General features: G+C 39.5%; 1 protein-coding gene across 1 annotated transcript in view; it reads right to left on the reverse strand.

The window, feature by feature from the left end:
* Positions 1-1,432: 1,432 nt before the first annotated feature.
* Positions 1,433-16,066, reverse strand: part of CENPN (centromere protein N) — a 31,629-nt gene continuing 16,995 nt past the window's right edge. The window contains exons 4-11 of the mRNA XM_003418091.4: positions 15,525-15,584; positions 15,188-15,264; positions 12,330-12,506; positions 10,646-10,747; positions 7,151-7,214; positions 5,706-5,818; positions 3,464-3,590; positions 1,433-3,211 (exon numbers count right to left, since the gene is read on the reverse strand). Coding sequence (XP_003418139.1) covers positions 3,129-3,211; positions 3,464-3,590; positions 5,706-5,818; positions 7,151-7,214; positions 10,646-10,747; positions 12,330-12,506; positions 15,188-15,264; positions 15,525-15,584 — 803 coding nt within the window. The 3' untranslated portion in view covers positions 1,433-3,128. The remainder of the gene's footprint in view (positions 3,212-3,463; positions 3,591-5,705; positions 5,819-7,150; positions 7,215-10,645; positions 10,748-12,329; positions 12,507-15,187; positions 15,265-15,524; positions 15,585-16,066) is intronic.

Below are 16,066 nucleotides of genomic sequence, written 5' to 3' on the forward strand. Positions count from 1 at the left end.
CCTGATTCACATAGCTGCAAGGGCAGATGAACCCAAGATAGGTCAGAAGGCAGGCTGCTAGCTCACGGGCTATGGTGGCTGATGAATTCAAGAGCGGTGGTTGCAGAAGCCAAAGAATCCCAAGACTGGCAAGTACGACAGAAGACTACTGGCTCACAGGCTGCAGAGGCTGATGAATCCCAAGATCGGCAGGCAATATGGTAGGCAGCTGGTTCAAGTCCCAAGAACTGGAGGTCAGATGATGATGAGCTGGGTGCAGGATCCAGAGCAAGCAAGCTTTGTCAGAATGTCCATATATATATTGGATGCAGGCCTCACCCCCGAGGAAACTCCCCTTACAACTGATTGGCTGATCACATCATGGAGGATGTCTACATCATTACATAACTGAAACTACATCATTATGTAACTGCCCGACCACTGAGAATCATGGCCCAGCTGAGTTGACACACAACCTTAACCAACACAGTATCTCATTCTGTCTTCAAAACAAGGGGTGGGGGGTGTACTGTAAGTCCCTCCTCTCCTCCCTATTTAGTTGAGAAGGAAATCTAAGCTTAGAGAGATGAAGTCACTTGCTCTTAGGTTACATTGCATTTACTGCTCTATCTGTTCCCAATGCTGCATTTAGAGGTAGTATGTGTCTCTGGGCTGTCAAGTACATAATAGATCGTTCAGTGGCTTCTCAACCAGCACTCTCCTCTCCTTAAGCAGAAGCCTGGCTAGGAGGGCTGCTGGTTACAGTCTCAGGTGGCTGCACTGTAAGCTGGATAACTAGTCTTTTCTGTTCCAACCTCCAGTTCCACATCCCTGCCAAGCACCGGAGAGGGCTGGGAGCCAGCCACCCGGGAGCCTGTAGGGCCTCTGTACAGTGCAAACAAGCATTCAGGCACTGAGCACAAGGACCTAGTACTTAGGGAAAAATGCCATAAGCAAACCAGTGACGACGACGGTATATACTGAAATTAGCCTTAAGCCCCTACAAACTCAGCACCTCACCTTAAGACAATGGAAGCGTCTATTACATTTGCTAGTTAAATTCAAAAAAATAATAATACTTTTCACATAAGATGGCCTACAACCTGTACATTATAAAGCATTGCTTAGCCTTTTTTTTTTTTTTTTTTTCCAGATTGTAAGCAGAAAAGTAAGGAAATGGCCTTTACATCTTGAGTTATTTTTTTCTTAGGGTGCAAGACTCAGCCACTCTTCTAAATGGTTCTGCTTATGCCCAAAGCAAAGTGTGTTAAGACTAGGTTAGAATGAAGTGTGGGATCGTGGAACCCAGACAGGCTAGCTGGAGAGGGAGTAAACGGACCAATAAAAACATCATTGCCTTCGAGCCTGACTTGCAGCAACCCTACAGGGCAGAGTAGAACTGCCCCATAGGGTTTCCGAGGCTGTAATCTTTACAGAAGCAGGCTGCCAAGTACTTAATCACTGCGCCACCAGGCTCCTTGGAGAGGGGTTAGGAAGGCTTCAGTGCAGTGTAGAGTGTTGGTATCTTTCACTGACCAGCACAGGTGATGTGTTTGTCTTGTAGGTACTAGGGATTTTTTAATTGGTGTTTACTTCTCTGCTTTGGCCACTGGCAAATTCCAAGCCAAATGTCTGATCTTCTAGTAGGTGAGGATTCACTTGTATGTTCTTGCGTAGTTATCTTATCTCTAACTTCATTTTGTTCCCCTCTTCTTTGTTTCTCCTCCCATTTGCCCAGATTCCCTTACCTTTTAATTGTGCCATAATTGTAACATGTTTTTATAACCTCAAATGCTTTTGGAACAAGACAGGGAATAAATTTTTTTAAAGGTAATTATTATTATATTAGCCCAAAAGTCAAAATGGGCCACATAAACCAGAGACTCCCATCAGCCTGAGACCAGAAGAACTAGATGGTGCCCAGCTACCACCAATGACTGCCCTTACAGGGGACACAACAAAGAGTCCCTGACAGAGCAAGAGAAAAGTGCAGTGCAAAACTCAAATTCTAGTAAAAAGTCCAGACTTAATGGTCTGACTGAAACTGGAGGAGCCCCAGAAGGCACAGTCCTTGGACTCTTTGTTAACCCAGAACTAAAACCATTCCTGAAGCCAACTCTTCAGACAAAGAATAGACTGGACTATAAGATATAAAATGATACTCTTGAACAGTGTGCTTCTTAGTTCAAGTAGATACACGAGACAAAATGGGCAGCTCCTATCCAGAGGTGAGATGAGAAGGCAGGAAGGGATGGGAGCTGGTTGAACGGACATGGGAAATCCGGAGTAGAAAGGAGGAATGTGTGGTCACATTATAGGGATAGCAACTAGGGTCACATAACAATGTGTGTATAAATTTTTGTATGAGAAACTAACTTGAGCTGTAAACTTTCACCTAAAACACAATAAAAAAGAAAAGAATTGTTATAAAAACACGTGCTATTTAGTGTTGATCACTGAAGGAGTTCCATCAAAACTAACTCATGGACCAGTTTTTAAATATCTTTATTTACAAATCAGTATAATATCAGTCAGTCTGAATGTCATATATATGATAAAACAGGTTACACGAAGTACAGTTACAAGGAAACCATCATTTTATACAACTGAATTATTTGATATGCTGCCTCCTCCAGTGATAATGTAATAGACCCAGCTCTACTCTTGGAATGGACCAGTTTTATGTTTCCCCTAGAAAGTTTGAGTTGGCTGTGGTTTCTTGGTGCTACTTTCTGTAATCCACAGCTTAAGAGAAAATTTCTGAAAGTCAGCAGTTAGAACCAGATCTCCTCAAGACTGAGGACAGGATGGAGAAAATGACACTAGGGTGGATGCTCAGCAGGCTCAACCAGTGTGCCATGTCTGCTTGATTTCAGAGTAGTCAGGCATCATAAGGTCAAGTCTGGAGCCATATATATATATTTATCCCTTCACATCTCAAATACCCACATTTGCTATACTCTTCAGGATGAGGAGGGGGAGAAAGGGAGAATGAATCTCAACAGCTATATGAACATTTCTAAAATTCCAATACCAAGGACTAATTTCTAAAATACAATTTATAGAAAGAAGCGATCCAGTCAGCCATTAATTAAAAAGCATGTGCATTATAGTCAAGGGGCTCCTGTGCTTGCAAAACCAGATAAATCTCATTTATCTTTAATTTTAAAATAATTCATTCCCTTGTTGGGAATGCAAGTGAGCAATGGAGAAAGTGGCGCATCTGCAATACCTGAAATAAGAAGGAAAGAAAGAGAAGCTTAAAATAATCACGGGGCAAAGATTTGAATCAGTTTTAAAATGGCCAAGATTAGAGGGTGGATCGGGGATCCCCCATTAAATGCAGAAGCAGAAAGAGCAAAAGAGGGCATGATGGGATATCACCTAAAGCAAGGAGAAGGCTTGGAAGTAATGAGTCAGCAAAGACAGGATTGAGGGTAGGTATGTTACTTTTTATAGCTTGTAAAATAAGCTAACTACTTACCAGCTGGTGCTAAGGATTTCAGGGCTTCCAGAAGATGTGGACTGGAGAACTTTATCAGGCATCTAAGGGGTTCTTCCCTATCAGCCAAGATGCCCCCATTTAAGTTACTTTTGAACTTCGTCTCAAGCTGTCAACAAATACATTTAAAAATGATTATAAAATATGTCAGTTGCAATGGTAAAACAGAATTATATCAGAATATGCAGTTCATTAATTTTTCTATCATCAAGTTCAGGGATTAATGAGGGTAGGGACCACTTAATGTGCTAGCTGCAAATCTGGAGGGCAATCAGTACATTAAATGAGATCACACATAAAAATGCCAAGCATGCATAATACCTGACACACAGGTGACGGTGAATGTTGCTCCTGCCCTCAAATGCCCTTTACAATGTGTACTCTTTATGAGAAATTAGCATTTTCTTTTGTAATGTGTCGCTTCAATATAAAAACATCGTCTTTTGAGTTACTACTGCTATTTCTTTTTAACTTCTTATTAAAAAGTTTTCAAACACATAGAAAAGTAAGCAGCACAGTATAATGAATGCCCATGTGGACATCAATCAGCTGGAACAACCATCAACACATGTCCAGTCTTGTTTCCTGTTACTCCCTCCCATTCCCTACCACCCACTCCCAAATCCCAGACAGCATAGCAACCCATCTGTACATATTTCAGTATAGAAGAAAAGGATTCTTTTTAAAAATTTAACTGCAATACTACTATCACACCTAAAATAATTAACAATTCCTTAATATCATCAAATATCTGAGTACTGTTACTTCAACAGGTACTTGACTCTTAGATTCTAAATTACAAATTGTCTTACTTAAAATGATCCTTAAACTTTAAAATTTAGTAGGCTGAAATATTTGGGGGGTGAATAATGTCTGCAACTATCTCAGATTGTTCAGGATAAAGAGAGAAAAAAAGCGAATGTGGCAAAATGTTAACAACTGGTGAATTGAAGGGAAGGGTAAATGGATGTTGTAATATTCTTGCAGGTCTTCTAAAGGTTTAATATTTTTCAAAAGAGAAGTTAGGGAAAAATTGGTAGCAGGTATGAATATACATGCGCCCTGACTTAAGGAATAGAGCCATCATAAGGTGCGTGTAAAGTGAAGTTTTGTGAATCAAATCGCATGTAACCTAGACCCATTGGTCTAGACCCCAACTTTAGTGTGCAGGATCAGACAGAGGGCTTGTTAAAAACTGATAGCTGGGCCTCATCCCCAGAGTTTCTGATGCAGCAGGACCAGGATGGAGCCAAGAACATGCATTTGTTATACATCCCCAGGTGATGCCGATACTTCTGGTCTGGGGACCACACTTTGAAAACCACTGTCCTAGATTATAAACTGCTTAAATGAACTGAGTTAAAACCTGCCATTAAGGAGATCCAACCTGTAAGTTGTCAATCAGCTTTTCTCACTGCAAACACATCAAACCAAACAGGCTTTGGGCCAATGAGGGCAGATTAGTGGCAGAATTAGATTGTGGGCCAGAGCTGTAGGGAGATTGAGCTAAGAATTTTATTGGAGGGCTACTTGGCAATTTTATTATACAAAATTAAAATGATAAATGAAAAAGAACTCCTTAGAGAATTGTTTTGCACTTAAGGAGGGTTGGGGGTGGGTAGATGTGGTGGGTGTGAGGTATTGAACATGGGTTCTGCAATCAGATTACAGTGTCATGATATAAATGTGGAGTTATTCTAATGGTAGCAATGGGCTTGCATTAAATAAATGCCTGAAGCCTCTCACCTGGCCTTCCTGGTGAGCAGTGGCCAACTTCTGAAACAAGGTAGGTTAGAAGTGCTGTCTAGGTAACTGATGTCAACTGGGCTATGCAATGGCTTATTTGTTCAGTAAGTATCCATGAGCACCTGCTGTGTGCCAAATAATGTTTTAGGTGCGATGAGTAAGAAAGGTGTAAAACCTGCAGTTCAGAGCTGAACAATTTTTTCCTCAAAAATACAGACTACAGCCTAGTCTGTTATATATGACTGAATGAGTGTGTAAGATGCAATGAAAAAGCATTCAAAATTGCAAAAGGTCTCCTTTGCTAATGGGGGAACTTATAATAAGGAGGGCTATTTAACAATTTTATTTAACAATTACACAAAATTAAAGTGATAAATGAAAAAGGAACTCCTTAGAATTGTTTTCCACTTAAGGATTTTTTGTAATTCTTTTTAAAAATATTGGTAACTTGTAGCTAGTGTTTACAGCCATGTCCTACCTTGTATTGTGCAAATTCTAGTCTTGGTTGTGGGCAGTCTCCAAATGTTTCTTGCGTCACTCTTTGGACTCTCTCTTTTTCTACTTTGTTTTCGTGAATGACTCTTAAGTCCACTGGAGGTGGAAGATTTCAAATGAAACAGCTATTAGGAATATATTTCATCTTAAAGCATCTTCTTTTTCATACCTAACCCCTCAACTGGCTTGTACAGTAAAACTTGTGAAAGATGGAACCTGTGTAAGGTGAAAACCTGTCAGAGAAGGAGAACGCAAATATTTTCCACTAAAACGGGTGATGGAAAGGTGGTAAGGCTGCACCGTCAAAGGTGGAAACTTGTGGGACCCAGAAAAAAAAAGGAGTCCCATTGACTTCCAGCTCTTACAGGTTTCACTGTATAACTTTAAAATAATCTTTATTGTTTCTTTTCTTGATTGTAATAATTTCTTATTGCAGAAAAGTTAGAAACTACAGATTGATAAAAAAAAAAAAAAGAAAATTAGAATCACCCATAATCCTACCGCCCAGAGATAAGCACTGTTAACATTTTAGTATATTTCTGTTTTGGTCTTTCTAGGAACTTTGACTCTCTCACACACACACACACACGCTCACACATGTACTTTTAAAAATACACATTTTTATATGTTTATAAAACACATGTCTGTGTTTATGCATAGAATTATAAAATACACACAATTTTGTATCCTGCTTCCTTCACTTAACATGAAGTAAAGAGCAGTTCCTGTGCCACTGAAAAGACATAAAAATGTTGAGTCATAAGGACTGCACCATTTCATTTTACTGCTGAATTGTGGCTAGGAGACAGGAAAGTTTTCATTTTTATACATTTATATTATATCCTATCACTCTTCTTAACTTTTTGACTCACTTTAGAAGTTGTATATGCTATACTCTTGGGCTTTCTGGGAGACTCACACCATCTATAAGTAGTGATGCAGTCACATTCTGATTATTCAAGCAGCTCACCCAGCAGTAAGGGCTTCAGCTCTAGACTCAGGCAGACCTGATTTCACTCCCGCCTCTCCCAGTTCCAAGCTGTGGGACATTGCCTAGCAAGTTATTAAACCTCTCTGAAACCCAGTTTCCTGATGAATAGAGGGTAGCACAGGACTACTGTGCAGACTAAGGGAATAATACACATACACATATAAACACATCTTAGTATGGTGATTGGCACAAAAGAAATGCTCAACAACTATTAGCTCATTTTTGTTTCCTCTATCAGATGCCATTCTGGTAAATTCTAGAAGAGACCTATGGCAGCTTAGCTCCGTTTCTTCCACAAAATTTTAATTTTCAATTATCTGAAAAAAATGAAAGCGTTTTGAATGACGATCCAAGTACATTATGTTGTACTCAGTGACTGAAACCTCAAAAAGGAACAAAACCCTTCTAAATTTCAGTTTTATCTTAAGCACACATACTATTTGTATGTAGCCACAGGCTTGTTTCCTGTAGAGGTGCAGCAGAATCATGAGTTTCAAAGACCTAGAAGACAAAAAAGAAAAATATTGAATGTTTTAATTTTAACTTATTTTTTTGTGGTAAATGTAACAAAACACCCGTCATTTCAACATTTTTTTTACAGATACAATTCAGTGTTTAACTTGTTTAACCATCACACCATTTACTTCCAAATCTTGCCATTGCCCTTAACAGAAGCTTAGTGTTCTCCAAGTAATGAGTCCTCCTTGCCCCTCCCTACTGATGCCCCGAGTAACCACAAATAAACTTAGGTCTGTATATATTGTCTGTTATAGATGTTTCATATAAATGGGATCATATAACATTTGTCCTTTTGTGACTTCCTTCACTCAGCATGTTTTCAAGGTTCATCCGTGTCATAGTGTGTATCAAGACCGCACCTCTCTTGATGGCTGAGTAGTACTCCATTGTATGTATGCACACATTTTGTTTATCCATCATCTGTTGATGGAAACTTAGGCTGGTTCCACCTTTTGGCTATTGAGAATAGTGCTGCAGTGAACGTGGATGCACAAATATCTGCTTGCATTCCTGCGTTCAATTCTTTGGGGTGTATACCTGGGAGTGGAATTGCTGGATCATATTTTTTTTATGGTAGTACCATATTTAACTCTTCGAGGAACCCCCAAACTCTTCCACAGTGGCTGTACCATTTTACAATCCATTAACGATGGATGAGAGTTCCAATTTCACTACATTCTTGCCAACATTATTTCCCATTTTTTAAATCATAGTCATCTTAGTGGGTATGGAGTGGTATCTCATTGCAGTTTTGATTTGCATTTCCCTAATGACTAATGATGCTCTGGTGGTAAGGTGGTTAAACGCTCGGTTGCAAACCAAAAGGTTGGCAGTTCGACACCACAGCCATTCCTTGGAAACCCTATGGGGCAGTTCTACTCTGGCCTTAGGGTCCCTATGAGTCGGAATCAACTTGACTGCAACTTTTCTTTTTTTAATCACTAATGATGTTAAGCATCTTTTCATGTGCTTGTTGGCCATTTATATTTTTTGCTTGGTGAAATGTTTATTCAAGTCCTTTGCCATGTTTTGATTGGGTTGTTTGTCTTTTTGTTACGTTATAGTTCTTTATATGTTTTGGACATTAAACCCTTATCAGATATATGGTTCCTTGTAGGTTGTCTCTTTGCCTTGCTGATAAAGTCCTTTGATAAACAAAAGATTTTAATTTTGATAAAGCCCAGTTTATTTTGTCTTTTGTTGCTCATGCTTTTGGTGTCATATCTAAGAATCCAGTTAAAAACTAGGCCCTGAAGCATTACCCCTATGTTGTCTTCTAAGAGTTTTATGGTTTTAGTTCTTATATTTAGGCCCTTGATTCATTTTGAATTAGTTTTTATATAGGGTATGAGGTATAAGGTCCAGGTTCATTCTTTTGTTGTGGAAATCAAGTTGTCTTAGCACCATTTATTAAAGAGACTTTCCCCACTGGATGGACTTAGCACCCTTGTTGAAAATCAGCTGTCCGTAGGTGTACAGGTTGATTGATTTCCGGACTGTCAACTCATTCCATTGGTCTATATGTCTCTTAATCTTAATATTTTGAAGTATAGATATTAATTGGTTTTAGTACATGAAAGCATGCCAAGTCTTATTATCTCCATTTTTTTCCAACAAAAAGAGATCACAGGCCATATCTGGCTGAGTTGGGCATTTCTCCCAGAGCAGGATGTCCACAAGGAGTGTATTGGGGTAAGTCACATGGCCGTTTTGTTTGAGGAGCTCTGTACTTGGTTATCATAAAAATGGATCTATAAGAAGATTAGATGCTGACAGCAAAAGCTAGAGGACTCAGAGATAGGGTGATTATACAATGTGATGCCTTCCTAACCCTAAAAAACTCACTGAACTTCCTTTTGGAAAAATAGCTTGCATACTGCAAATCTGAATCTCTCTAACCCCTAATTCGACCTCCCCCACTAAAGCTGTTGTTTTTGTAATTAAGTGTTGACAATGTGAAGCTTCCTAGGACTATAACTTTCACATTATAGCAGAATAGTTTATACCAATTTAGTGGGAGGGTGATGGGTGGAAGGGCGATGAGTGGGAGGGGAAGGGGTAGCTATGGGAGAAAATCATTATCTAACTTCTTAATGTTAGATCTTCTTTTCCTCAGAGAGTAGCTTGTAGACAGCCATCACTTCTTTCCACTTAGAACAGATGAGAATGCATAAGCTTAACATATCCAAGGACACAAGATATACACAGAGCACTAATAATCCACCTACAGGAGCCTGATAACATGAGCCTGCATGTGTCATGCCGAGGAAAAACACAGCCTGGGCCTGGTGAATGGGGACAGGCTGTTTCTTGTCATTAAAGGGAAACAATGCATTTCAATAACAGTAACAAATAAATTGTGAGACTTAATAAACCATTACTTTCTCCTTAATTCTAACCCAGTGCATCACCTGCTTCACTCATAAGATGAAAAAAAGAAATAACTCTTTATCTCTTCATATTATAATGTTGTTGTTTTTATCACTTGGCTTCGAGTTGGCTCTGACCCATGGTGACTCCACGTACAACAAAACAAAACATTGCCCAGTCCTGCACCATCTTCATGACCATCGATATGCTCAACTTCATTACTGTGGCTACTGTGTATCTTGAGGGCCCTCCAACCCACGGTGTTCATCTTCTATCATTATGTCAGACAATAGTCTGTTGTGATCCACAGGGGTTTCATTGGCTAATTTTGGAAGTAGATCGCCAGGCCTTTATTCCTAGTCTATCTTAGTCTAGAAGCTCTGCTAAAACCTGCCCACCATGGGTGATCCTGCTGGTATTTGAAATACCAGTGGCATAGCTTCTAGCATCACAGCAACATGCAGCCACCACAGTACGACAAACTGACAGATGGGTGGTGGCTATACTATATTATAATTAGCTTCAAAAGACAGTGTCAGGTTACTCTAAGGAGAAAGTAAAATCTACGTGGAAAAGCTGCTTTAGAAACTTGGATCTATAACACAGATTCCGTGGCTAATGAGCAACATAGAACGTGCCCTGGTGGAGCAATGGTTGAGCGTTTGGCTGCTACCCAAAAGGTTGGCAGTTTGAACCCACCTGGTGGCTCCGAGGGAGAAATGATCTGGTGATCTGCTTTCACAAAGATTACAGCCTAGGAAACCCTATGGTACAGTTCTACTTTGTCCTATGGAGTTGTTAGTTGGAATTGACTCAACAGCACACAGCAACGAGCAATATAAAACATAATAAAATTATAAAAAGATGACAGTGAGAAATTATTTTGTTTCCTTTCATGTTAACTTTTGAAAGCTGTCTCGTCACTTAATAATATCTAAAGTGATCTCCTCTTGTTGGAGGTGGGCTTTCCCCCTGCTCAGTGGCTTCTAACCCACGCGTGAAACAGATGATAAAGACTTAAAGAGAGTCACCAACTGGCTCACCTGATTGTACTGTTTAAAAACAATAGCCTTAAGGGAGTCCAGATATCGGCTCCTGAGGTCCATTTTCACAATCTGATGGTGTTTGCTAGCAATCATCAGTGCCTTGAAATGAAAATTAGCAAGACTGTTAGGATTACTGTGCCATGTTTATAGTATTTGTCAAAGTAAAATGTAGGCTCTACAATCAGTGAATAGTTTTCACTTAAGAGTGGAAAAGAAATCTAAAAATATATCATCTCATGGCTTGTTACTCAGCTTAAATGATCAAAAAAGTGGATAATGGCATTATGATTCTCATAAATGCAAAGTCTTTTCAACCATTTTTTAAAAAGTGATCTTTTTTAAAAAGTAATCTTAAAAGAATTATAATAAATTAACTTCAGACATAGGAATAAACAATGAATGCTCAAAATGTTAGTTTTAGAAAACCGGTTATCTAATAGTACGATACTACCATATAAAAATGCAAATATGTATGCTTTAGAGCAAATATTGAAGAAAAAAACATATTAAATGCAACTTATAAAATTTGTCCATGACCCAGGAAAACAAGGCATATGACTGAAACAGCATTAAGGGAATAAGATATTTACTTCAACTAGAGAGTAGGTTGCTTTAAGATACATAATACAAATGAACAGTAGTCTTTGAGGTAATATTTAAACTGGCTGTGGCAGGGTAGAATCACTCCGCTGTGAGTGGATGAACAACCACCATGTATCATGGAGAAATAGATCCCAGATTTAAAGAAGTAGAGTGAAGTGTTAAAGGAAAGTAGAAGCAAGTAGCAGAAGTCTTGCTGCCATTTCAATAAACAATCAAGGAACTTAAAGGACAAGAAAGCATGAGTCCTGGGATCCTATAGTTCATTGAGGTCACAACACTGGAACGCTTGGGGCTCCTTTAGCACCTCAGTGGTGCAGCCAGGACAGCGAAAATGCTTATAACTGGCTCAAGTAGTAACTCTGGAACCAATTTGGGGGCCACTGCAGTTGTGAATGCTAATAGAGAAGCCACAGCAGTCACCAGTCCAACTCAGGGAAGGCTTACTTTGCAGAAAGATACTAGGAAGCCTGTGATATCAAAGACAGAGCCACACAGAGAAGCAGGCTCTGAACTGAGGCTACCTCAGCTTATGTTAAAACAGTTTTCTTTGGTACGGAATGTAGGGAAATGGTTATAAATGAAAACAACGTTCACCAATAGGCAAAGGATGCAGTCATGAGAAAACAGTGAGGTATATTCATAGGTGACTACATGGAAAGGGTCTGCTAAGTTAAAAAAGCAAATTACAGATGGTATGTAATAAGACATCTTCTGAAAGGAAACAGCAAAATTGTTAACAGTAGTTATTTGGGGAGACTGGAATTGGGGAAGGGAATATGAAGTTCTGAAACTTTAATTTTTAGAGACTTCTGTATTGGTTGAATTTTTTTACATTAAATCGACTCGATGGCAGTGGCAGTGGTCATGCATTGCTTCTAGATTAAAAAACAAAAAAGAACAGATCCAAATCAATGTCTCTGCCATGTTCCCACTTGCAGAATAACAACCCTTTCTGTTTCTTATTTTAGGAGATCAAGAATTGTATGTGGCATTCTACATCAAATGCTTATCGAGCAGTTTAAACCTACATAGCATAAGAATAATAAAATGTGATACCTTATAATAATTTGTTCCATACCTGATCCAGCAGTGGTGTATTCCTCTTCAGCCTGGACAAAGACATGAACACATACGGGGTCTGGGGATAATATACCACATAAGTAGCTTTATACTGGTTTGGCTTTGTGTGATGTGTTCCCCAGGCAATTCGAATCCACACTGCATTCTCCTCAGCGTCTCTGAAGCTGACTGTCACCTTATTAAAAAAGATTTCAGTTTCCTTATTAAAATCTCATTGTGCCACCATTGATGGGGTGCAAGATGTCACTGTAATCTTGTACATAGATTGAGATCTGGCAGTCTCTTCTACTACTATTCATTACAGTGTTTTGGGAATCTTAGGGAAAATACTTTGTGGTTGTTTTGCAAAGACATATTTATGCATTGCAAAGTCTTCCAGAAGAAAAAAAATTAAAAAGCCACAATCTGGGTATGACATCAAGATTTTTCAGTAATTTCTCAGGCTTGTCCTGAAAAATTGTGTACCTGCATCTATAAGGTCTCTTATGAAGTAAAACAGCCTTATGGATAAGATTCCCATTTTATAATGAAGCCCTTTTAGCATCTAGGACAGATCTAGCATGCATTATAAAATTTAACAGTAAGATCTCTATGTAGTAATGGACTTAAAAATATACCAATCCTAATGATTTTATGCATTTGGTTCAGATGCTAAAAAAAACACAAAATGCCTAAGATTTTGTGTTGTCTTGTAAACCTAACAAAATAATTCTAGGGTTCATCTGGAAAACTAGTCAGGACACTCTTGATAAAGTAGAGTAACTGAGGGTAGGGTCAGTGTTGACTTGCCTCAACAGGTATAAAAATATTTTAAAAACTACAGCAATTAAAGGAAGGTGGAATTAGCAAAGACCGGGCCTGATTTTTTTTTGTTTGTTTTTTGGGGGGCCTGATTTGGAGCCCTGGTGGCACACTGGTTAAGAGCTCGGCTGCTAACCAAAGAAGTTCAGCAGTTTGAATCTACCAGCCACTTCTTTGAAATTCTATGGGGCAGTTCTACTCTGTCCTATAGGGTCGCTATGAGTCAGAATCAACGGCAACAGGTTTTTTTGGTTTGTGCCTAATTTATTTATTCCCTAGCATTGGCTGGGACTGTGGGGAACATGATGGTCAAGGTCCCACTCCTGGGGGCATCCAGCGTGGGGAGGAAGACTGACAGTTAAACCAGGAACTGCGATGAGTATCATGTTGGGGAGTAGAGTGAGACTAAGAGGACAGAACAGCGGGGCACAGTCTAGGGGGCCAGGAGAGGGTTCTGTGAGGGAATACTATTTAAATGGAGATCAGGATAGGTAAGGCCAGGGTGGAGAGAGGTTGTTCCAAAGAGAAGGAATAGCCTAAAGATTAGGAGAGCAAGACAAGTTCAAGAACTTAGAGAAGCTTACTTTAGCTTGGCTGGAGTATATACGTGGCACAGATGAAACTAGTGAGGCAGGCAATGGGTCAAGAAGGGCATGGAAACAACAGACCAATGAGTAGGATACTCACTCAAGAAGTAAATCCAAGGAGCCTGAGGATCCACGGATGGCAAACCAGCCGAGAAAGCAGAATTGGTCAACAAATGGTGTTGGGACAATGCAGTGGTCTTTAAAAAAGAACTGATAAACTAAACCCTATTCCTACTTCCCTCCCTCCCTTCCTCCAAGGTAAAAGCTTACCCACATTATATAAGGAGGGCTGAGTGTGGGACTGTGCAGATACTCGAGTGAGGGACGGAGTTAGTCGTGGAGAAAATAAAGAAGCAGTTAGGTTGGGCAGAAGACGGTGAAGATTCAGGAAGGAGGGGTCATTGACTGCTAGGTGTCTGACATATGACCTTCTTGAGCACAAAAAATGAATGTTGTATATCCTCCTCTGCCCAGCATCTCGCACGTGGCCAAGAGCTGAGTGGTGACAGCCTGCCCAATGTAGAGGCAAGGGCCGTGGCCTCTGCAGCCACCTGCCTGGGTCTAAACCTGGCTCTACTGCTTACCAGTTGTATAATATAACTCACTTCATAGCGAGGATGCAATGAGTAACTGCAAAGTGCTTAGCACAGGGCCTGGCATATGTAGGGGTTTACAATTGGCATTACTGTTGGGAGAGACCAGGCCAGGGGATTTTGTGATAAAAATATCACTGGTGCCTTGAGCAGTGGTTCTCAAACTTCACTGTCCATCAGAATCCCCTGGAGGGCTTGTGAAACCACAGACTACTGGGGCCACTCCCATAATGTCTGATTCATTAGATCAGGGGTTGTTGTTAGGTAGCCACCAGCCACATGTGGCTGTTTAATTCAACTTCATTAAAGTTAAATAAGGTTAAGAATTCAGTTCCTCAGTTACACTAGCCACATTTCAAGTACCCCAAAGCCACATGTAGCTACTAGCTAGTGTACTGGACACTGCCAATACAGAACATGTCCATTACCACAGAGAGTTCTACTGGGCAGCACTGGTCTTGAGAAGGAGGCATCAGGTCATGAATTGGGAAGTGAAGTGAGAAGGAAGTTTTCATAATACAAAAAGTTTGTCTCTAAAATGGGGTAGAATAGTATAAAATTTACTAACTAGATTTCTTACAAATTAAAAAACAAAAACTAAAACCAAACCCATCACTGTCGAGTCGATTCCAACTCATGGCGACCCTTTAGGACAGGAAGTAACTGTCGCATAAGGTTTTCAAGGCTGTAATCTTTATAGAAGCAGACTGCCACATCTTTCTCCCATAGAGCCACTGGTGAGTTCAAACCACCAACCTTTTAATTAGCAGCCAAGTGCCTAACCTTAAATTAAAAAACAGGGTAGTAACAAATTTTAAGTGCAAAGGTACCATGAAATAGAATTCAATGGAAATTTTGAAGAATTTTATTCTTACATTTTTTAACGCTTTCCGAAGAATTTTTGTAAATGAACTTTTGAACTGTTCTATATCAAAAAGGTCAATGTCTTCACCTGTCAAAATGAAAAGAAAAATCAAGAGCTCTGCAGCTTTAATAAATAAATACATTTGCAAGGAACCTTGAAGCTAAGCATTTTGTGTAACTTCAAAGAGCAATAACGATCAAATCATACAAATGCTACTAGTGCCTCTGATACATCACTACTAAATATATTTCTCATTTGAAAAAAAGAGACGTAAGAGGAACATATTGTTATTCATTTTTAAATTGCCAAAATGTCAAATATATTCAGTTTAAAATGGAAAATATTACCTGGTCCTTTATTCATTTTAAAAACATCCCAAAGTTTCTGGTGCCGATGAACCTGAGTATCTGAGAGAGGGAGGAAGGGTATTACTATTATATCAAAGAACTTTGAAGTACTGTGAAGCAATTTCAACAACATGAAACTAACTGGAACAAAAAAAAAAAAAGAAAATTCTTTTTTTTTTTTGCAGGTAACAGTAATTCACAAATCGGATTAGGTTGTTGTGTGCCGTCAACTTGATTCTGACTCACAGCAACCCTACAGGACAGAGTAGAACTGCCCATAGAGTTCCCAAGGCTGTAAATCTTTAAGGGAGCAGATCACCAGGTTTTTCTCCTACAGAGCTGCTGGGTGGGTTGAAGCGCTGACCTTTCGGTTAGCATTCGAGCGCATAACCATTGTGCCAGCAGGGCTCTCAAATCAGGTTATTCAGATTTTTACTCAATATACAAACTTGATACGGATTAAATTTACTTCAGACAATAGGAAACTTAGGGGCAGTGAGCTTATGTCAGTGGGGGATGAACAACTCAGAAAAGAGGGTGAG

This window comes from Loxodonta africana, chromosome 21, assembly GCF_030014295.1.
Source record: "Loxodonta africana isolate mLoxAfr1 chromosome 21, mLoxAfr1.hap2, whole genome shotgun sequence".
Taxonomy (NCBI): Eukaryota; Metazoa; Chordata; class Mammalia; order Proboscidea; family Elephantidae; genus Loxodonta; species Loxodonta africana.